Below are 24280 nucleotides of genomic sequence, written 5' to 3'. Positions count from 1 at the left end.
GTTATTTCTCTGACTCTCTTCACAACAGTCTTGTTAGGTGGGTAACAAAAGCATTATATTGCTAAGATGTGGGTTTAACTATGGAATTCCCTTGCTCAAAAGCCTGGAGTGCTTTTGAAATAAAATATAACCTCTTCCCCTCTGAAATAAAATATAAACTCTTCAGCTTGTCATTTAAAGAAGTCTAGCTCTGGAATTGGAGGCTCTCAGTTCAAATCCTACTACCTTGGATAAGTACCTGGGCCTCAATTTACTCATCTACAAATGGGTGAAATTGGACTAGATGGCCTCTGAAGTCCATTCCATTTCTATACCTTGTAGCCTTATTTCACACTATTTCCTTCTCATACTCAACTTTCCAGTCAAGCTGGACTACTTGCTTCTCTGAACTCAGCATTCCACCTCCACCTTTGTACCTTCACACAGGCTGTCTTCTTCCCTTCTCACCCCACATAGTTGACTGAAATACATTCCCTCCCTCCTCACTTCTGCCTCTCAGAGTGCTCAGTTTGGAGCTGCCTCCTTCACCCAGCCAGCCCTGATCCCACCAGTTGTCAGTGCTTTCTCCTCAGGTGATCATGTATGTGTCCATTTGCATGGATACATGTAAAAGTGTCCCAGAAGAAATGCAAATTCCTTAAGAGTAAAAAGTATTTCCCTCTGTGTATTCCTATTCTAATCCATTGTTGGGGTCTAGTCTGTTCAATTATGAACCTCATTTTTGCGATCTTTCTTGACAAAAAAATTGGAATAGTTTACTATTTCTTTCTTAAGTTCATTTTACAGATGAGGAAACTGAGGCAAACTGGAATAAGTGACTTGCTCAGAATCACACACCTAGTAAGTGCCTAGATTTGAACTCAAGAAGATGAGTTTTTCTAACTCCAGGACCAGCATTCTGTCTACATAACATTACTTAGCTAAGCAATTTTTCAATGGTTGTTGAATTACATTGTATTATCACCATTTCACTGACGAAAAAAACTGAGTCTCAGAGATGAAGTAATCTGTGAAAAGCTACACAGCTAGTGAGAATCCATGCAAGTACAGGTTGGACTAGATGGTCACTGATGTCCCTTCCAAATCTCAACCTCCTGGGATTTTGAGACCCTCGATTCAAGCCTGGGTGTCCTGGTTGAATCCTCAATGCTTTGTACATTAGACATCTAAATTACCTCTATGGTGCCCCTAATCTCTCCTTTTTCTATACTGTTGTGGGCTATACTGCAGAGGTGTGAGGGAACTGAGGGGAGTTGGAATAGCAAATGGTTAATAGGAATTGGGTAAGTCACATTGACTCCATCTTGTGACAGTCTGGAGCTAGCTCAGTTTCTTTTCTATTCAATAATGGGTTTTCAATTTCTAGAATTGAGAAAACTTTATTCAATCCTGGGAATTGGAAGAAAACCTAATTATTTTGTTTGAATCTAGCTCTGTGGGGCTGTGAAGCTGACTCTCCTCTACCTGCTGCTCAGAGATCCTTAACCAAGGACCTAGACTATGCCGATCAGAAAACCAATCTGATCCAAAAACCGAAGCAATTTCTTACAAGTTTACATCTCAAGCTCCCCAAATGTCTTTTCTGAAATCTGACCCTATATTAATCAACCAGTTATTGCTTCCCTGTTCCTTTGATTATTTACAAAGACTTGGAGGGACCCTTCATTTTCTGAATTCAGGGAATAGTGTCTGTTCTCTCTCCTCCTCCCAATTTGAAAAGTTCCTAATCTTTCCTCCAATTAGAAATCAGATTGCCTAATGTTGTGTTTGTTTTCTTTTAAGTAATTGGTCTTATTTGATGAGTTGTTTTTAATGCATAAAAGTCTCTCTCCCCTTGTATTTGGGATCTAGCCCTAAACTGAGGATGTCTGTCACAGTTTGTTAGCCAATGAGTATACATTGTTTAATAAATCAATATGCTCAAAAGCTCAAACCTTTGTTTTCTCAGTCATTTGATCTTTCACTTGTCACAGATGTGAAACACATCATATAGGTCCCACATCATTTCTTCTTCTTCTTTTTTTTTTTCTTTTTTGCTGAGGCAACTGGGGTTAAGTGGCTTGACCAGGGTCACATAGCTAAGAAGTGTTAAGTGTCTGAGACCAGATCTGAACTCAAGTCCTTCTGACTTCAGGGCTGGTGCTCTATCCACTGCACCACCTAGCTGTCCCTTCCCACACCATTTCTGAACCAAATTGAAATGCAAGCGGGAAATATTTAACAAAGTAAATAAAAAATATATATAATAAAACATAGATGATCATCTGGTTTTCTAAGTCAATATTCTATTGGCAGAGAGCCATATGTATAGTTTAATGGCCCAGTTTCTGTTTGAGTGTGACGCTACTGGGTTACACTAATTGTAAAAGCCCCACACGCTGGAATTCACTTTCTCCAAACAAGAGGGTGGGGGAGCACCCTAATTCCCCATAGGCATCATAACCATGCTCTAACAGGCCCTTCGTGCCACAGGAGTCTGCCCTAGGCTTTGGACACCTGCCTGTTTAATGCCCAACAGTGAGATGAAGAGATGGCCCTGGGCAAAAAGCTCTCTCACTCATCCCCACCCCAGAGATGGACTAAGGCCTATTGTGTGCCAGCCTGGATCAGTGCCATGGCCCCTCCCAAGAGAGGTTGTATCTCTGGTAGGTGCAAGGGTCAGAGGCTTGAAGGGACAGGAGCTCCAGGCAGGAGCCAGATCTTACTGAGTGGTCAGCTTCCTCTTCACCTTACTGGAGGGATCCCTAAGCCCTAATGACCCAAATTCAACCTTGCCCACTTTAAAGGTGGAAAGAAGATAGACATAGGGGCCATCCAAGCTATTTTATAAAAGTTCAACAAGGCCCAAACTAGGCAAATAACCGATCTGAAATAACACAAGAGAGAATTTGACCAAAAAAAAAAAAAAAAAAAAAAAAAGAGAGAGAGAGAAAAAAAAAGAGTATGATTTAGAGTAAAAAATACTTTATAGCTTATCTAGAACAGTGGTTCTTAATCTGAGGTCCATGGATATATTTGAGAAGGTTCATGAACTTGGATGGGAAAAAATTATTTTCATTAACCTCTGAGTGAAATATATTTCCTCAATTATGGGTGTCTCACAGTAGTTCATCAGTAGTTCATCAAACTTGTAAGAAATTGCTTTGGCTTTTGGAGCAGATTGGTTTTCTGGTCAGCATAGTCTAGGTCCTTGGTTAAGGATGCTTTGCCAAAAGGTGTCTGTACCACAAGAAGGGTTAAGAGTCCCTGCTGTAGATCAATCTTCTCATTTTCAAAAGACTAAACTGAGGTCCAGCTAAAGGAAGAGATTTGCCTAAGGTCACAGAGGTAATAAGAAATAAGGAAGAATTTCTTTCAAACCAACATATAGCAGGCTGAGTCAAGGAGTCCCAGCTCCCAGCTCAGGACAATTCCAGGCCCAATGTGGTCAGTGGCTCTGAAGCCCGGCCCAGCCTGGATATTCCCCCTGTGCTAGGTGTATGCTCGGTTAATTCCAGATTTGCTGAGGAGACACTGACCCCCTGTCCTCTCCTCCGTCCTTCCCTCCCCAGTAGCTGGGACAAAAGCAAGGGAATTGTTTTTGAGAGTCAATGAGCAAAAACCTCCTGATCTTGAGGAGGAATGTGTAAAATGTCTGTGGCAGAAAAACAGTCACCCCCCACCAGGGTCCAAGAATGTGGGCTCCCTGTTTACTCCTCTCTCCTTAGGGGAGGGGAGAGAGGTGGAGGAGGTGCACTGCTGAGGCAGACAAGAATCATCCAATATCAAAAAGGGGAGAGGGACCATCTAAAATCCAACACTTTCATTTGAAAGAGGCAGTGTAATAGAACACAAAGCTTGGAGCCAGAAGATCAGAACTCCAACATTTAAATAGTTGGGTAGCCCAAAATAAGCTTTGACCCTCATTTACTGAGCAAGGGACCCAAGCAAGTTTCCTCCCTTCTCAGTCTTAGTTGCCTCAGCTATTTAATGGAGAGAATATTAGGGCATTACCTAGTTTACAGAGGTGCCTCTTTTGAAGAGAACTTTTGTAGACCTTAAGAAACCATGGAAATACTAGTTATTATAATGATAGAGCATTCCAAAGTTTAGGCAATTCCTTCAAAAGCTTCGAGATAGGTAGTGATTTTCCCCAATTAGTAACATCTTTCCCTTCAGGATTCTCACAGCATTTGGTTTTGTACCTCTCTGAGATACTTCAATCAATCAATCAACAACGTGGACATGTTGCCATATTACTGAGCATTAATAACTACTTAATTCCTTTCCGAAAGGGTAAACTCCTTGATTCTGAGGAAAATTTTAATCTAAATTTTGGGCAGTTTTTAATTTAAATCTCTCTCAGTGACTAGCACTGTGCTTAGCACACAGAATAAATATTTGTTGTTATAGTTTGTAGGGCAAACAGTAGTAGCTTCCTTCCATGGAGGAGGAACTGGGTACCTGTTTTTATCCAGGATCATTCAGTGTGAAATTATCACAGTTCAACGAGATTCTTCCCATTCTCTCCACATCCCACCCTCTCCATTCAAATCTAGATTTCCTGACTTCAAGATCAGAAGGCTAGAAAAAAATTTATTTTATATTATACTAATAATGAGACTAGAACTAAGTGAATCTGAGAGTCAGGTTTCCTAACTTTCCAATTCAATATCCTTTCCCGTAGAACAAAGTATTTATTCTTTTGTATATGTGTATGTTGGAGACCTCAGGAAGTCTAGAGAAGCCTGGGACCCCTTTTCAAAGTAATATTTTTAAATGCATATAATAAAATATATCAGAAAGGCCTGGAGAGACTTGCATGAACTGATACTAAGTGAAATGAGTAGAACTAAGAGAATGCTGTACCCAGTTACAAGGATATGTGATGATGGATGTGGCTCTTTTCAACAATGGAGGTGATTCAAGTTATTCCAATAGACTTGTGATGGAGAAAGCCATCTGCATCCAGAAAGGAGACTATAGGAACTGATTGTGGATCACAACATTTTATTTTCACTTTTTGGTTGTTGTTTGCTTGCATTTTCTTTCTCATTTTTTTCCTTTTTGATCTGATTTCTCTTATGCAGCATGATAATTGTGAAAATATGTATAGAAATGCACAAGTTTAACATATATTGTTATATAAAATTTATATTTAACATAATATTAACATATTACTTGCTGTCTGGGGGAAGGGAAGGAGAAAAAATCTAGAACACAAGGTTTTGCAAAGGTGAATGTTGAAAATTATCTTTGCATATATTTTGAAAATAAAAAAACTATTATTAAAAATAAAATATAGAAATTATAAAAGAACCTATTCTATTGAACTATAATTAGCAACCTTTAAAAAAAATTGTGGACCCCAAGTTAAGAAACCTACCTTTCTTCAAAGGTGTCAGATTCCCCACCTTCTGGTCACAAGTGGCCCACAAAACTCCTTGAACTTTTACATGTAGTTGGGAAATGTTTAACAAAATAAATAAAAATACAATAAACATAGATAATGTTGATTTATGGTTTTCTGTGTCAATATGCAGGAATCTGTTTCTATTTGAGTTTGACTACTATATGCCATTATTTTTTGCCACACTGGGGCAGGCAGGTTCCATTTTCCCCTTCTCCCACAGCAAGCAGTCCCATCTTCCAGAAGACAGCCCTGAGTCTGTTGTGGGTTTCCTGGTGGAATGCAAAGATGGCTTTTCTGGGTACAGAGGCATGTTAAGGGGTAGAGAGGGGCAGGAGCTGAAATGTCATTAGCAGATAGCAGGGCTTCCCTGTTCAAGGCTCAGACTCCTAAAAGGAAAGGGCTCTGACCGACTGGTCCACAACCACATTGCCACAAGGCAATGAACAACTGGGGCTAATGGAGCCAAAGAAAGTCTCCCTCTTTAGGCAGAGCTGAGATATATATAAGGAAGACTCTAAGAAGGAAGGCTTTCAAGTATCCCCAGGAAAAGTTGGGACTTTGTTTCCCTCTTGTGGCCACATCTAGGTATGACTGTGAGGGCCTTTCCCCTTTCATCAATTGATTGCTCCCTTCTCTCAAATTCTCTTATTCCAGAAACACTTTCCCAGATGGAAGAGGATGGAAAAGGATAGAAAAATATATATAGGAAATGAGCTATTTCTTTGATAACACTAATTTCTGGAAGCCCTATGATTCCAGATGATATCACCAGATAAATACTTTGTGCACAGGTCATACTTAGATCTAGGGACAGAAGGGAAGTTGGGGACCATCAATCGAATTCTTGAGAAAATAATAATTAATCACTCAAATAATAACAATGACAGTAACTCAAAATTAATATTCTCATTTTTTTCCAGAACAAAGGCCCGATTTTTATTGGGTTGTTTTTTTTTTAAGTTTCTCAAGTGATTGTGATTTTATACCTTTCCAATGCATCTTCCAATTTTTAATTTTAAAGACAATAGTCAGTCCCCTCTGTGATGAGAATCCTCTGGAGAAAATTTATCTTAAAAGGTAAAGGTGAAGGGTAGAAAGGACTTTTCTAAGTTCAATTTGAGTGAATGTCATTTAATCCATATGTTAGCAAAGTTTGATAAAACATTTACTTGTCATTCCTTTTTTTCTTTTTGGTATGTAGGATAATCTCTTTACTGATTTCTCCTAGTGGGTTTGGAAAACATTGTCTGGCTCTGTCGCAGTTCTTAATACCAGATTGTCACCTAGAAGCAGGCAATAAATTATAAGTGTTTATGACATTTAAAGCACCATCTCCCCAAAACTAGGACATCTTTTGAATGTATAATAGTTTAACGCCATCGGCTAAAGTCATTTGCCCTGAAGGCAAAGAATTCCTACCCTATATGTATTTATAATTTCTTCTGTTTTAAATTTAATAGAGCTTAAGATTATATTCAACTGTTCATGGAAACTGATGACATAGTGGATGTAGCCCTAGGCTTCAGGTCATGAAGTACTGAGATAAATATAGCCTCAGAAACTTTCAACAATTAATATTCTCAAAGCAATTTTCTTATTACCCTGTGACATAGGTAGTAAAAGTTTCATTATTCCCATTTTATAGATGAGGAAACTGAGGCCAAGGAAAATATACCGACAATTGTCTGCATGAGACAATTTTTGTTATATTGTGGAAAGAATACATGTTTTTGAGTTAGACTCAAATTTGAATCACCCATTCTGATATTTGCCAGGGTGATGAGGGGCTATCCACTAATTTGTCTGACCCTCAGTTCCTCATCTGTAAAAAGAAGATAATTCTATTCAGACTACTGATCTCACTGGGTTATTGTGAGGAAAAGCACATTGCAAAGATTAACTGTTCTCCTCATCTTCATCTTTATCAGTAGTGACAATATAGTCATAATATTTTCCTGAGGATTCCACCCATTTTACTAGAGCTGTTGGCAGGGAAGGGTGCAAGGGAACATAGGACAATGGCTTTCATGGATACCTCCTTTACAATCAACTCAGACAACACAATGTGGGTTTGAGAATTCAGGGAGGTTCTTTATTTCTCTTGAAATCCCCAGTCAAGTTCCAAGTGGACAGGGCTCACCCGACACTGGGAGATTCTATTGCTCATTCTCCCAGGAACCCCCTTTTCTTCTGGAAGCGCCAATGGGAAGGCATGAACTGTGAACAGCAACCATACACAACACTCTAGTGATTTAAAAAAAAAAAGTACACACACACACATACACACATATATAAATAATAAATAGACATAAAAAATGGAGGCCGAGACGTGACTCTTCCTGCCCCCTCTAGGGAGCTGCTCCCACAGGAGAAATGCGGTGGGGGTTGGTAACTTTGCTCCCAATTTGGACTCAGTGATCCAGAAGGCAAATTGTATGAAAGTGCTACTGCTACCCAGATGGAAATCCCCAGGGTAGGACCCTGGTTCCAGGCAAAGAAGAGGCGGAAAAAATACTTGGGGGGGCGGTCCCTGGAATTCAGGGTGGAAAGAGGAAATGCAGCCATAAATAAATAAATAAATAAATCGACAATACTTGCAGGAGCCCCAGATCTGAGAGTTGGGGCCCCTGGGTAAGTGGATAGGAATGCTGTATTTTTCTGAAAATGCCAGGTCGATGACAGCATGAAAAGGACAAACAAAAAACAAACAACAAAACCCAACAACACACAATTCCCAAGTGCAGTCCGTATCCTGTGCATCACAGGGTTCAGCTCTGCAGCAGACAGGGCTGAGCTAAGCTTGGGAACCAGCTCCTCTCAGTCCCCCTTTGCCCTGCAGACATCTGGGATCCCAGGGACCACTTTCTGGCCCTTCAAAGACCTCTCTCCTCTAATGGCCTCTCCTAGACCTCAGGGATCTGTGAATTTCTTCCTCTCTCCCATTTGGTCTGCTTGTCCATCTCTGTCCTGAGCTCAAATTGGAGAGAGGTCTGCAGGGTGAATTCTCTCCCAAGGGACTCAGAGCAGAGATCTCTCCTTCCTCCCTCTTTCCATGACTCTTGAGCCCCAAAGAGTCATCTGTAGGTCAGCAGGAAGACCTTGAATGTCTTTTAAGTAATCAAATAAATATAACCCCTGGTTTTCTTCTCCACTCTGTTATGGTTCCCATATCTGTGCTGAGGGAGGGAAGCGGTCAGCTTCCGAACTACCCGTTTTCCCTTGGGAGGGAGGAAACATCATCAGATATGAATGAAACACAAGGAAAAGGAAGGAAAACAACAGAGTGCAGGGATCTGGGGCGAGAACCTGAACCAAACACACGAAAAAGTCCAGGGGTGCCAGGTCTCCCCACTAGAACAGAAGCTGCTTGGGAGCTGGGGAAGTGCTCCGGCTGGTGATTCAACTGGGCAGTAGTACGTGCTCCAGCAGGTAGCTGAGAGAGTCCCAGTGTTTCCAGAGGAGGAAGAGGACGAGGACAAGGAGGGCAGTGCTGGCGATACGGAGACGCGTCTTCATGAGAGGCGTGATGAAGTTGGCGATGGTGGAGACAAACACCAGCAGCACGGCCATCAGCGCCAGGATCACATTGATGAATTTGCCCAGCAGTGCCCGCGCGTTGGCGTTCTCGACACCCTCCAGCTGGACCACCTGCTGCTGCTGCTGCTGGAGCTCCAGCTTGGTGACCCTTGTCAAGCAGGACTCCACAGCCTCCTGGGGTGGGAAAGAGGACCAGGGTGAGGAAGGAGACCCATGTGCCCGGGAAGCCTGATCTACCATTCTAAACCCACCTGTAACATATGGGGAAGGGGACAGAGCTTGGCTGGAGCCCTACATTGGAAAGATTAAAATGTATAAGGTCTCAAAACATGGATATTAACATTAACTAAGAGCTGCAAGGGATTTTAGAGAGTATTCATTCATTTGAGAGATGAGAAAACACCTGCCCAGTGAGGAGAAATAGCTTGTTGAAGATCACACGGCAAGTTAATGGCAAGATATGCCTCCTGACTATCAGTCCTGTGCTTTGCCTACTTACAACTTTGATCTGGGCTGTTCCATTTATGAATGTGAACATAAGAGTTTAAGAAATGAGGTCTTGGGAAGGGAGTAAATTGATCCAGTCTTAATCAGAAGCGTTCTACAATCAGCCCAGAGTGCTCCTTGTGGCAAGGATGCTGAGGATGCGGTTTGGCAAGGGCCAGTATCTATTTGCAAGGCAATAGCACAGACTGCCTGGAGATGAGGCACTTGTCTAGCTCTTCCTGTGTCCAGGGGTCTATCCCTCATTCTATCTCACCAATATTGGTGGGATTTTTTCTTTCTTGCATTTTCTTTCTTTTATTTCTTTCTATCCTCCTGTCTTCCCCAACTCAACAAAGAAAAGAAGTCTACCCTGCTGTTATCACCAGTCCTTACAGGAGGAAAAAGCCATTCTCAGGACCATCCCTAGCCTGACTTGGCTTGACACAGTCCAACCCCTACATACCTGGATGTCTCGAGCCCTCTCATAGGACTGGTAAGCCACTTTTTCCTCCATGCTGGCCAGCTCCTGCTTCAGATTGGTCATCTCGTTCTGGTGTAGCTCTGTCAAGTCATTCAACTGCTCCTCTAGGCGCTCATACCTGGTGGAGGAAGGGAGTGACAGTCCAACTGCTACTATAGGTCCAATGCCTTCCCCTCTTTCCCTGTCTAGTTTTACATTCATTCATTCATTTATTCATTCATGGTTTAACAAACATTCCATGAGCTCCTAGTCTGAATACAGGGCAACAAAAGGGGAGGGAAAGGGAAGAATATAAACACAAAGGGGAAATCTATGGTCTCCAGAAGTTTATAATCTAGCTGAGGAGACAAGATAACTATCTAAAAAGATAACCAATAAGAAAGGCAACAAATGGTAATACTGTATTCACCTTTTTTTTGTTTGTTTTTCCTCTCATGGTTTTTCCCTTTTGTCCTGACTTTTCTTTTACAACATGACTAATATGGAAATATGTTTTTTTTTTTAACTGATATGCATGCTAACCAGAACAGTGTTAGGGACAACAGGATCTGAGAGGCAGGCACAGACCTTACAGAATGATAACAACTCATATTTACATAATACTAATAGCTAGCTTTTATGATGGCTTTAAGGTTTACAAAGTATTTTATTTATGGTAACTCATTTGGTCCTCACAACTAATAATAGTAATAACAATAGCTAACAATAAAAAACAATTTACAAATATCTCATTTTATCCTCACTGTGACCCTGGGAAGTGGGTGCTATGATTATCCTCATTTTATATGGGGAAACCGAGGCATTCAGAGGTTAGAGGACTTGCCCAGGATGACATAACTGTCTGAGGCAGGATTCAAACTCAGATTTTTCTACTCTAGGTTGAGAGCTTATGAACTGGTGAGCTCTTATTTCTACTATATATCATACAACTATCATACAGCATGTATTAATAGTGCAATGTCCATAGAAGGCTTGTTTAAATTCATAATTTTATTGCCTCCCTTCTGCTACTTATCACTAATATATCCTGTCAATAGCTTGTCTGTCTCTAGCCGCTTACACATTGTCTCTGCTGACTTTCTGCCTTCCTTTGTATCTTCGGCACTTAACCCAGGGCTCTGAACACACAGTAGGAACTTAATAAATATTTCTTGTTTGACTGGTTGAAAGGAAATGGCTTTGAAAAGCATCAAATGCCAAATGAAACATGAATTATCACTATGACAACAACAATGACGCCATCTCCACTACTAACTTATCACTCCTCCTCCTATTTAGGGGAGAGAAAGAAGCCCCAGTTGGCTTTGGCTTGGTATCAGAAATGCTAACTTAGACTGGTTCTTTTCTTCATTTTCCTCTCCGTGTAATGTCCAAGAGCCTTTTGCTTGCTTGGCCAACCTGTGCTTGTTATTTTAAGGATAGTCATAGACTTGTAGAATTTAAGAGACCAAAAATCCTTTAGAGGTCAACAAATCCATCCCTTTGGTTTGCAGAGTAGGAAAGTGAGGCCCATTATTTGTCTAAGGTTACTCAGCTGTTTAAAGGTCCAACTGGGACTAGAACCCACTATTTTTTCCACGATACTGCCACTACCTTTCCTCATCCCTCCAGCTCATAAAATCATAGAATGTCAAAGCTGGAAGAAAGCCCAGAGACCATCTAATCCAGTCTCCTTGTTATACAGTTGGGTAAAGTGAGGTTCAGGGAGGTTACTTATGTCCTATAGCTATTTAGTGGTAGGCCTGGGGATAGAAGGCTCACAATCTTCTTGCTTTACCTGTATCGTATACAGGTATGTAGACTATGATAAAAATAGCTATTTTATGTATGTTTGTATGTATACATATGGTATATAAGTGCATGTATACGCACATATTGTTGTCCAGTTATAGCTGATTCTTTATGACCCTGTAGAACAATATTGTCCATAGGATTTTCCTGGCAGACTCCAGTATGGAGTGGGTTGCCTTGTCCTTCTCAGTGATTTAAGGCAAACAGGGTTATATGACTTGTCCAGAGTCACACAGCTAATAAATACTTGAGGGCACATTTGAACTCAGGTTTTCCTGACTCCAGGCTCAGTGCTCTGTCTGCTAAACCACTTAGTTACTTCCTACACATATACATATGTGTGTATACACAGTGTTTGTACACATATATAGATATGGGTATATATATGTACACAAAGACAGACACATAATATACATACATATATATATATATATATATATATATATATATATAATAGGGTATATTAGGATATATATGTGTGTATAAAATCTCCTAGGGTCATCCTAATATACCCTTATGCTTTTAGGTAGCCCTAAAGTATTCTGTGATCTTCCTAGATCCCTTTTCCATTCTCACCTCATAGAGAAAGATTTAAGCATTAAGTATGAAGAGAGAAGAAAGAATCCAAGTTTTCAGGAACAAGCAGAGTGATCTTGAGTCTCTTACCTGTAGCGCTCCTCCTGTAGGCACTGGGTCATGTAGGTGTAGTCTCGCTGCAGCTGAGCTTTCAGGTCCTCCATGGAGTCCTCCATGTGGGACTGGCCCTCCTTGATCTCCCGCAGCTCTTCCAGAAGAGTATCCAGGTTGTTGGGGTGACTGTACAGGGTGTTGGACTTGGGGCTCCCCAGCCCCCCACCAGCCCCCGCCCCAGAGTTACTGCCTGCTCCAGCTGAGCTGGCACTGGCGCTGGAACACTCATCATCACTTCCGTACTTGGGACTGGACACCAGGGTAGCACTGCCACTCAAAGCCCTGGCTGCCTCCTCTGGGTGCCCGTCCTCAAGCGGGTCCTTTAGGTGAGCGATGTTGTCCGCGCTGCCAAACTTGTTGCGGATGAGGCTCGCGAACTCCCGGGGCTTGGATACCACGGCCGTGTGGGTCACCTGGGAGAGCCCCGAGAGGCTTCCCTTCACGCCCTCCACCACGCCGCCCCCAAAGCCGCTGATGCCCGCCCGCATGTTGGCACCCACATCCTTCAGGCCCTGCTGCATGTCCCTCAGCACATCTTTGGGCTGCCGCGAGGGTCCGTTCTGCTCGATCTCCTTCAGCCTCCGGTGGTAGTGCTCGAGCTTCTTGTGCAGCTGGGCAATGGTCTGGGCTGACTTCTGGTTCTTCTTTTCAAACACCTGCTTGATGCGAGACACCTGCTGCTTGTCTGCATTGTTGGCCAGCTTCAAATATTCGGCCACATTGTCATCCCGGGCCTCCTGCTCGATCTTGATCTGCTCGGTGATCTTGAGAATCTTCTGGTGCAGGTGTTCAATGGCGGCCTTGGTCCGGTGGGGATCTGGGGCCCCTTCGGGGACATCCAGGCTGATGGGGCCATCTGACTCACCATGGCCAGGGCCCCCGGGAAGAGTGATGAGGTCACCCTTTTCTGCCTGGAGATGACAGGGAAAAAAAAGGAAAGAGATTAGTGAAATAGATTGGGGATAATGGGGTTGATTCTTGGTTCTGTTTCTTAAGAAAACTATGTGACTTTCACTTAATTGGTCCTTTTGTGTTTTTGTCTTTTTAATTCAATTAATTAATTAATTATTATTATTATTTTTGTTTGTTTGTTTGTTTTTTTCCCTGAGGCAATTGGGACTAAGTGACTTGCCCAGAGCCACACAGTTAGGAAGCATTAAGTGTCTGAGATCATATTTGAACTCAGGTCCTCCTGACTTGGGGCTGGTGCTCTATCCTCTGCACCACCTAGCTGCTCCTTTAATTTTATTTTTATTCTAAATTTACCAAACAACAAATAAAATAGGCATTTCCATGTGGAAATATGTGACAGGAAAATAGATTGTATCTAAAACTGCAGATCACTATTATGCGAGGCAATTGGGGTTAAATGACTTGTCCAGGATCACATAGCTATTAAATGTCAAATATCTGAGGCCACTTTTGAACTCAGATCCTTTTGAATTCTAGGGCTGATGCTCCATCCATTGTACCATCTGTCTGCTTCTCACTTTGCCATTCTAAAATAAACTTTTTGCTGATTTTTTTTGTTGTTCTTACAATTTCCCCTTATATCCTTTTTCCTCTCTTCTACAGAAAACCATCTCTTATAACAAAGACTCGATTTTTTCAAAGTATATACAACAAAGCATATACTTTTAAACTACATAACAAGTTTAGCCTATAGTTTTCAAAGCTGTCCTACTTATTCCTTCTTCCTGGCTTTCCTTTTATTCTCTTTTCTGTGTTTTTAAAAAATGCCTTTTTTTTCCTTCTTTCTTTTCCTTCCTTCCTTCCTTCGTTCCTTCCTTCGTTCCTTCGGCTTCCTTCCTTCCTTCCTTCCTCCCACCCTTCCCCCTTTCTTTTTCTCTTTTTTTTCTCTCTCTTTTTTCTTTCTTTTCTTCCTTTTGCTATCAAATCCCTATTCCTCCCTCACTTTCCAACCCACATCTCACACAAGGAAAAGGGAAAAAAAAACCTAACTTGTTCACCAACAATGCATAATCAAGCAAAACAAACGACACATGGTCTTTTGAGACCTTGATTTCCCCACCTTTAAATAAAATATGCACTGAAAACTTCTGGGGGAACGACAAACAGCCTTCATCTTGGTACTTATATTAAATAAATTCAGCTCTTTGTTGGAGAATTATAAAGATGATGTTGAACTTAATCCAATCCTCCATTCAATATCCACAGGAAAGTCCTGCCTTCCCCAGACTCAGCCTCCTTCTGTCCCCACCAGGCTCCCAGCTGCTGGGTCTGTATGTGACCCCTGAAGCACTCTGGAGTATGGATGATGTTACCTTCCATCTTTCATGGGGAGTCACCAATATCTTCCGCTTCATGGTGGTGGGAGTATCCAAACCCCTCCCTTTTTCCCCTAGGCTTTGGGAAGACTTCAGACAGACACCTAGCCAGCTGGCTAGAACCCACCAAGAACTAAAGCTGAAAGAAGTGACTCATAGGCCAAGTAGGATAAGTCAGGTGAGAGGTTCCTGACCACTCTGAGGACCTGAAGGAGTCAGCTTCCCAAGGGAGGCAGTTGAATTGAGGAGAAATGACAGACACTGTTCCTCTCCCCTCCCAGAAACAGCAGAGTTCTACACAGAACACCAGTGTCAGCCACAAGGAAAGAGAACAAAGAAAAAGGCAAGAAAAAGAGACAGGGAAAATCACAGGCAGATGGAAAAAGCATAGAAAAAAAAAAAAGGACGCAAGAAAGGGAGGAAAAAAATACCACCACCCAAAAGACACAAAGAACAGAAAAACCAGGAGACTTTTCAGAATGATACCAAACTTCTAGGCTGCCTAGTTCAGCCTGTTAGGAGGATCTGGGGTATCTTATCACAAGCAACAACGGAAGCAGAAGGAAATGGCTCAACTTGGGTATTTTTATGCACAGCACACCCTACGTATATTGCCATGTCAGCTGCGTTCTTCTTTGTGTTTGTGTTGGGGGGAGGGAATAAAGTGAACGAGATAATGGGGTGAAAGCTAAGAAAAGCCCCATTTCACACCCTGTGACAGGAAAAAGATCCATTCCAATTAAATGCAGAAGCCACTAGACCTGATTTCCACCAAGGTGCAAATTATTGGACAACTTGGCTTTGTCAATGTCCTGAGATGAAAGACCTCAGAAATTCCAAGGCTGGAAATCAATTGGCTTTTCTAGTCCTGATCCCTTTAGCCTTTGATGAATTTGCCATTAACTTTCTGCTCCACCTTGTTCAGGTCACTAATTCTCTCCAAAAAGACCCTAAGTCCAAGCCTTTTCTTTCAAACTATTTCTTTTGGTCTTTGCTATTTCTCATACTCCTTTCTATATATACTTTCATGCATATACTTTCATACTTTTGTACATATATTCATAAATATATATGTATATATATGAAAGTCTCTCTCTTTCTCCACATATATATATATATACATATATATATATATATATTATAATCTTTGCTCCTCAGAATCTCAGGTTGCTCATTAGCAGGAAACAGAATTTTTCCTTAGTCCCTTTAATTTCAAATGAAAAAATCTGAGTTCAAATAGTGGCCTTGAAAAAGCTTCACCTCTATGTTGTTGTCATTCAGTCATTTTCAACTGTGTCCAACTCTTTGTAATCCCATTTTAAACAAGATACTGAAATATTTTGCCATTTCCTTCTCCAATTCATTTTACAGTAGAGTTATGTCACACAGCCTGTAAGTATCTGAGGTCAAATTTGAACACAGAAAGAGAAGTCTTCCTGACTCCAAGTCTAACACTTCATCTATTGTAACAGCTAGCGTCTTTCACCTCTATAAAATGGGGTTAATACCAATTTATCCTACCTTTCTCACATGGCTGTTTTGAGACTGGTCATTAATGGATAAGCATGTGCTAAACAGCTATTATGTGCCAGGCACTGTGTTAAGAGCTTATGTTCTTTTTTTTTTTTTTAAGTCTTTTATTTAGGTTGGGAAACATATAATCTTTGGCATTAATAAATCCACATAACAAGAATAAATCAATAGCTAGCATTTATATAGCATTATTAGATTCCAAAGTACTTTACAAATATTATTCCATTTGATCCTCACCATCACTCTGTGAAATGTTATTAGTACCCCATTTTTTTTGCTAACAGATGTTAAATGACTTGCCTAGAATCACACAGAAAAGATTTTCGGCAGAATCATAGCTTCCTCACTGTAAGCCCAGAGCCCTAACTGCTTACTCTATCACCTAGTTGCTTATGTTGCTTCTGAGGAAACAAATTATACATACATAGATACATGTATACATATACATACATATGTATATACGTATATATTTACAAGTGAAATACAAGAAAATAAATTAGATCTTATCCATATCATATCTGTTATTTAAAGCCATACACAATGCTATGTAAATGTCAGCTCTTAATATTCGCAACAATAACTCTTTTTCCTTTCTAGTAGGCAGATAAGTGGTACAGTGGACCTGGAATTTGGAAGATTTGAGCTCAAGAACTTAGTAGTTGTATGACCATGGACTGCTGTCTGCCTCAGTTTCCTCATCTGTAAAATGGGAATGATAATAGCACCTAACTCCCTGGTTTGTTGTGAGGATCAAATGAGATAACATTTGGTTTTTTGGTATTTTTTATAATTGCTTTTTTATTTTTCTAAATACATGCAAAGATAGTTTTCAACATTAACCCTTGCAAAACCTTATGTTCCAAATTTTTCTCCTTCCTTCTCCCCATTCCCTAGACAGCAAGTAATCCAATATAGGTTAAACATGTGAGATTCTTCTAAACATATTTCCATATTTATCATGCCATGCAAGAAAAATCAGATCAAAAGGGAAAAAGGAGAAAGAAAAAAAAACAAATCAACAAAAAAAAGGTAAAAATACCATGTTGTCATCCACATTCAGTATGAGATAACATTTGTAAAGCACATAGTAGGTGATATATAAATACTTGTTTCCTTTCATTCACGAATCCATTTTAATCACTGAATTTTAGAGCTGAAAGGAACCTTGGATTAACTCCCTATTTCACTAATAAGGAAGCATAGGTTCTTGAGGCAAAGCATCTTACGCTTGGTAGAGTTGGGTGTTTTCCAACACCTAGTTCTGTGTTCTTTCCCTCGTCCTATAATTAGGAGACCTGGCCTTGCCAAGTAACTAACCTTAAGCAAGCCACTTAATAATGTCAGGTCCTCAGTTTTCATTGTCTTGAAAATGGGGGAGAAGTCCTTCAGAGCTCACAGGGTTGCTGTGAAGACCAAGTGACAATCTGTCTTGTGCTAGTGCCTGATAATTGCAATGAGAGTGTGTTCATTAACAAAAAATACAGGGCTCCAAGTTTGGCCCATGTCCACCCTAACAATGCAATGTCTTCCTTTCCTATTTAAGGGTCAGACAGAAACTGCTCTCAGCAGCTAGGCTGAAGGAACAGAAAGGTTAAAAGTTATACAAGCCACATTAATGAGATGGTAAGCTCCTTGGGGGTAGGTCTTTTGCCTCTTTTTGTATCCCCAGCACTTAGCAGAATTCCTAGCACATAGTAGATGTGCTTAATATATGTTTATTGATTGATTTGATTGATTGGTAGATGACTGGAGCTCAAAGAAAAGCCTTGAGTCACCAATCTGATTTTCTGTGCAGCCTTTTCTTTCCCAGGGGGACAACCAAGCCCTAGGTAGGTTAGCAATCGGACCCAGAATGGGTACAAAAAAAGTAGATTGCCCCAAAACCATGGTCAATGCCACCAACTCTGATTCAGGCAATCAATTGTATTTTAGATAGGATAAAGCTAAAACCTCACCTCCTCCCCACTGATTTGCTGCTGCTGCACCTCGTGCCCTTAAGGTCTTCATTCATAAAAGAGCCCTTACTCATGCAGCTATTTCCCTTGGGGGAGGATTTCAATGTGGACATTAAAAATGGCATGAAAAACTCCTACAAACATCATGATTGCCCACTTCCATAGTCAGCATTTTGTTCTTCTTGAGTTGCTATTCTAAGTGCCCTGGAAGCAGAGGAAGGAACAGCTGCCCTGAGAGCTGGGAGGGGGGAGGCCCCAAAACTATCCTTGATCCAAAAACCTCAAAGGTGGAAAAAAAAATTATCCCCATCTGGTCCAGGAACTAAACTATTATTGCTGGCTAGGGTCTTTGACTTCTGAACCTGGTTCTATCTGTTGGGCTTCCTTGCTCTTATGAGCTTATTTACCTCAGAATGGAAGGCTGGAAGGGTCCTTAAAAGTCAATTAGTCCCAATTTCCTGACTTTAAAGAGGAGAAAACAGATACTTAGTGATGTAAATATCAGTCCAAGGTTAATAAATGGCAAAGCTGGAATTCACACTCAATGCTCTTTCTATTTTCCAAGCTGTGTAATGGGTTTAGCCTTCTTCTGTAATTTACTTTTACACATCTGATATAACACAAGAAAAAATAAAAGCATTCAACTCCACCTTCACTTTCTAACCTTCCTTTTGCCCTCATTAGGAAAGAATATTTATACTAAGATCAAAGATAGAGCAAGAAGAGACCTCGAAAGGTCTTTATGAACCCTCTTCTCTCTCCCTCAAAAAAAAAAAATATTTTATTTTCATTTCTCTCCCTTCCCCAACCACTGAAAAGGCAAGAAATGCAAAAGACACTGCAAATATGAAGGCACGCAAAATGAAAGTCCATATCAATCCTATTTAAAAAAAAAAAAAAGAGGAAAAAATGCTTCAAAAGTTCCTAAGTTTTTCCATAGTTGGTTGTCTTTATCATTATTGTGCTACTATGTAAACTATTCTCCTGTCCACTACCACTCATCTTACAAAGGAGAAAACTGAGGCTGGGGGGTGGGGTAAGAGATTTGCTTAAGGTCATACTGGGAATTAAGTGTTAGAGACAGGATTTGGACATAGGTCTTTTGTCTTCTGAGCTAATGTCCTTCCCTACCATCTTTTCTCCCTTACTAGAATTATAGAATGTTATGATTGTGACTGACCTTGGGGCTCAATCCAACCTAATTTTATAGACATAAAAACTGAATCTCAAAAAGATTAAAGAGCTTGCTTAAAATCCAATAGCTATTAGAAGCATTGCTAATTAATGGGTAATCATTAAAGCAGTATCATTGAGGGCAAGGACTCTTTTGCCTCTTTTTGCACCCCGAGCTTGGCACAGTGCCCAGCACATAGCAGATGCTTAACAAGTACTTATTACTTGATTTTTCAATTGATAAAAGTAGTCAATACAGAATAAGAAACCAGTTCTCCTTCTTAAAAACCTTCCTGTAACTCTTAGTAGCATCAGAAATCCCCAATCATCCGATCCTAAATTGGCCTGTAAGCAGGTAAGTGACCTGTCCAGAAGGATCCCTCAGTGGCCCTCTCCCTGGCTGCCTCCCTAGATGCCATCCTGTAGCCATCTTTGGGGTGTGCTAGGACACAACCATATTGGGCTTTCATGAGGGAGAGATAGGGAGGGGAAACGTTCTATAGAAGCCAGCAGAACTGTATCCTGCCAATACGTTAGGTGACAAAGCAACTGCAAAAAAGGGGAGAGTGACAGCTGAGCAACTCCTCCATCCCTGATAAAGGGAGGGTCTTCCAGTTAGAAGGTAACCAGTTGTAATACAACAACAACAACAACAACAATAGCTAACATTTTTTTAGCTTTTAGGGTTTGCCAAGGGTTTACATAGTTACCTCATTTGAACTCTGGGAGGTGAGTGCTGTTATTAACAACTCCATTTTACAGATGGGGAAATTAAGGCAAAGAGAGATTTAAGTGATTGGCTCAGAGTCACTCATCTAGTATCTGAGGCATGATTGGAACTCTGGTCTGCCTGATTCCAAGTTCAGCCCTCTATTCATTGCCTGGTGGCCTAGGCATATGGGGTGACAGCCGTACCTTTGGTGAGTAGGAGGGGAGAGTCCTAAATTAAAAAAAAATCACATAAGCCGACAGATCCTCCCCCACCATCCACTCCAACCCTTCCCAGGTGCACACAGTTCCACCCATGCCCATCAGGAGCTCTGAGGCAATATGTCACTAATTCCATTAGTCACTGCTATACTGAGCACACTGGTGAGCAGGAAGCAGGGAAAGAAGCTTTAGAAACACAGATACAGAGCCTATCCTAGCTTCCTTACCCAGGGCTAAGTTATTCTCGAAGCTCTAGGGTTCCAGTCTTCCACAGACCCAGGCATTGATCTCTCTTCCGTACTCAAGGCAAATGGACTACCTGAACTTAAGAATCTGGAAGAGGGAACATTTTAGGGTTCTAGAGAACGAGGAAGATTGCTGATACTCTAACCAGAAGCCCACCCCTCTGCTCAGGGTCTCCTACCTCCATCCTAGAGGGAGTCCAGAGAACCACTGGCTGTGCCTGGCTAAGCTCGAAGAGAATGTGAACAAGCCAGTGTTCAGCTGCAAGCCTTGTAGCACTGCCAACAGCTCCTCTCCCAGGATGGGCAAGAGGGAGGGAGGCTGGGCTGAGGACAGCACTAGGCAATTGTTTCTAAACTTTTCAGTCGCAGACACAGGAAGGGGGGAGATGGAGGAGAGGGAGAGAGGAATGAGAAGGGAAAGAGTGGGGGTGGGGAGGAAAAAAACAAGGGAAAGGGGGAGGGAATGAGGAAGGGGAAAGACAGACAAGGAATAGGGCGAAGGAAAAATGGGAAGAAGAAAGAAGGGGAGGAAGGGAAAAGAGAAGAGAAAATAATGGTAGAGGATGATAAGGAAAGAGTAGAAGGAAAGGAAAAGAAGAAAAGGAAAAAAGAGGGAGAGGAAAGGACAAGGAAAGAAAGGAAGAAAACAAAGAAGGAGAATAGAGAAACGATAGGGAGGAGACAGAGGGAAACAAAGAAAGATGTAGAGGAAAGCAATGAGCTCCACACTAAGACAAAGCAAGAGTTGAGAAAATACGAAGAGGAAAAGAGACAGATGGAAAGGGTGACGAAATAAGTCAGTGAGGCAGTGAGAGGAGAAAGACAAGTATTTGGCAAAGCTGAAACCTTGTTGGGGGTGGGGAGAGGAAGAGCTTCCATAATAAAGACAACTCTAGAGAAATAAAAGCTGCACTTTGATGGCTGATGATTTTGAGCAGCCCTCTCCCCAAAGCCAATGTGATACAGAGAAAAGGTCACTAGACTGGGCAGGAGCCAAGTATACAAGATTGGGAAAGAATTGAGAGAACTGAGTTCTGGACCTGACGCTATTCATCATCTATGTGATCTTGGACAAGTCACATCACTTTTCTAAATTCAGTCTCCTCATCTGTAAAATGAGGATAATAATATTTTCACTAGTTGAGCAAAGTGCTCAAGTAATGATAATGATAATGATTATAAATTAAAGATTCTATCTTCCAAAAGCTGGAAGAAACACGACCAACAAGCATTTTCCAATTCAAATCCCTAATATATGCTCAAGAGTAGGAGCTCCCAGGCCCCTCTGATGGTTTATAGATGACCACCGGGGTTTTGGAAGTGAACCTCCCCATCTCCCCCATTGCCACAGACACCTGGGCACACACATTTGCAAAATCATCCTCTTCTACCTCCTCCAATTAGCACACATACACCCAATAGGCAGCTCAGCTCTCTGCATGAATCTTGGAAATAAATCCCACCAAATGCCTGTACCCAGCTGTCAGCCCCCATATCTGGAATTGTCTCTATTGATACTGTGCACTCCCCTTTATCAGCACTCCTTCCCTCTTTCCCAGGCCAATCCAAGTACTATTGCACAAGTGATAATGATCAGGCCCCTGGGAGACGCAGAGTAAGCAATGCCCTTGTTGGATAACTCCCACCTGCTAAACCAGGCAGGCTCCTAGAGCCAAAGTCTTGGGTACCTTAGTCCAATGTCTGGCTGCTGACAGAAGAAAGCCATCTGGATGACGGATCATTTTTTTTTATCCTACTTCCTATCCACCATGAGAACTTATTTACCACCACACTCCTGCTTACAGTCTTCGTTTAGAGAGGTTCCTTTCAAGGGTTCTTAATTTATAAATCTGACAAGGCTCTTCTCCCAGCCCCTGTGCCTTCCTCTAACCATGACACTGAAGCAGGCTTCTGGGAAATCTAACGGTATCCTAATGGTATCCTTTGGACTGAAGGTGAAGGACCAGGCTATTGGAATGAACATGATTTGAGTGGCATCTAGTCATAGTGCTCTAGGACCAAGCCTTGCACACATTAGGCATTTAACCAATATTTGCTTGAAATTAAATAAACTAATAGTAATCCATCTGAGGCTGAAGAAATGCTCTAACATCACAAGGTGGAGCAGCCTTCTTCTATATGCTCTTTTCTAAGGGGGCTGCGATCTTCCCAGTGCAGATCATCTATGAAAATGGGTGACCAACCAATAAATACATTCAGTGCTGAAAAGAACCTAAGAAACCATAGAATCCAACCCTCTTGTTTTCTAGATGAGGAAACTAAGTCTAAGAGGTTAAATAATGTGCCCTGGTTTATTCTACTAGGAGATAGAATTTGAACTCAGATCTTCCTGAGTTTAAGTTCAGGATTCTAACCACTGTGCCCCCTGACTCCTTTTAAGGACAGGGTTCCTTCCCAGCAGCACTAAGAAAACAGAGGAGGCACTCTGCCTGTTAAGAACAGTTAGACCTGCACACCCAGCCCTTTCGGAAGCTCACACCTGCTCCTCCAGCCCCTGCCTCCTAAGCTGTGGTCTATTTTCTGACATTAATCTAGCTCCATCCAGTTGAAAAGGCATCCTTCTTAGTGCGTTCTAGACACTAAGATGCCCATCAAGTTTGTATGAATTGTTGAGAGATGATGGGAGCAGAACCAGCAGAACCATTTTTACAATAACCCAACATTTTGAAGGATGACAATTTGAAACACTCAAGAACGTTGATTGAAACAAAAATAATGAAAATAAATTCTGACCAATGTAATGACCAACCACAGCTCCAGAAGACTTTTTGAAGCACACCTCCTATCACTTGCTAGAGATTAGTGATTCTCAGATTCTCAGACACAGCCAATATAATACAATTTGTTTGACTTGACCATGTTTAGCTGTTAGAAGGGAGAACTTTTATTTGGGGGGAAAATTGGTAGGGTCACCTAGTGACATCAAAAAAAGAAGAAAAAAATCATTGAAATATATATTTTTTAAATATAAAGAAGAGAGGCAGCTAGAATATAGTAGATAGAGTATCTAAGCTCGGAAGTCAGGAGGACCCGAGTGCAAATCCAGCCTCAAACACTTAACATTTACTAGCTGTGTGACCCTGGGCAAGTCACTTAATCCCAAATGCTTTACAAAAAACAACATAAGAACAAAAAAATAAAATAAAATAAACAGAGGAAAGAAGGGAAAACAGAAGCAGGGCAATGTTGTTACCATCATGTTAAATTTAATATAGATAATTTATATGTTTATATAATATATAACTTTTTATATAAATACATAATATAAAAATAAATTTAATATATACATATATATAAAATACATGTATTTTCAGATATTATAATTTTATTTTTTGTGCTGTTATTCAGTGTCTGTCATATTCATCACTTCCTGGTTCCTTTTATAAATTTTCAAAGAAGGTATCAAAGAAGGATAGAGGTGTGAAGCTTCTGTATAATCTAGAAGTCTTATTCCGTTCTCATTTCTTTTTAATATTTTGAAAACAAGCTGCATGGAATAGATCCACGAGGTCATGAAAAATCAGACTTCTTTGTATATGAAAACACATGATTTTTGTTCATGTTTTCTAGTTCACAATTGAAAAAAATAATTAAGAAAAAAGATTTCACATGCTCAGAACAAAGCAGCTATATAGTGGCAGATACTGGACATTACCTGGACTATTGTCGTCCTGACAATGGAACCTCAAGGATGGCAGCTCCCCTACTAATCAGGAGGGATCTTAAAGATCATCCAGTTTGACCCTGCCCTGATCTTA

The 24280-nt window shown here is 41.0% G+C and overlaps 1 protein-coding gene across 6 annotated transcripts in view; it reads right to left on the bottom strand.

The window, feature by feature from the left end:
• Positions 1-7458: 7458 nt before the first annotated feature.
• Positions 7459-24280, bottom strand: part of TMCC2 (transmembrane and coiled-coil domain family 2) — a 67482-nt gene continuing 50660 nt past the window's right edge. For 3 of the 6 annotated variants that reach the window (XM_003767614.4, XM_031937226.1, XM_012547845.3), the window contains 3 exons: positions 12354-13288; positions 9879-10014; positions 7459-9103 (listed from right to left, as the gene is read on the bottom strand). In XM_003767614.4, the coding sequence (XP_003767662.1) occupies positions 8792-9103; positions 9879-10014; positions 12354-13288 (1383 nt within the window). In that variant the 3' untranslated portion in view covers positions 7459-8791. Of the gene's footprint in view, positions 9104-9878; positions 10015-12353; positions 13289-14662; positions 15019-17515; positions 17887-20680; positions 20919-24280 lie in introns of those variants that run through there. The other 3 variants (XM_031937227.1, XM_023501910.2, XM_012547844.3) reach the window with 3 other exon arrangements.

Source organism: Sarcophilus harrisii, chromosome 4, assembly GCF_902635505.1.
Source record: "Sarcophilus harrisii chromosome 4, mSarHar1.11, whole genome shotgun sequence".
Lineage (NCBI taxonomy): Eukaryota > Metazoa > Chordata > Mammalia > Dasyuromorphia > Dasyuridae > Sarcophilus > Sarcophilus harrisii.
This window is presented reverse-complemented; position numbering and strand designations above follow the sequence as displayed.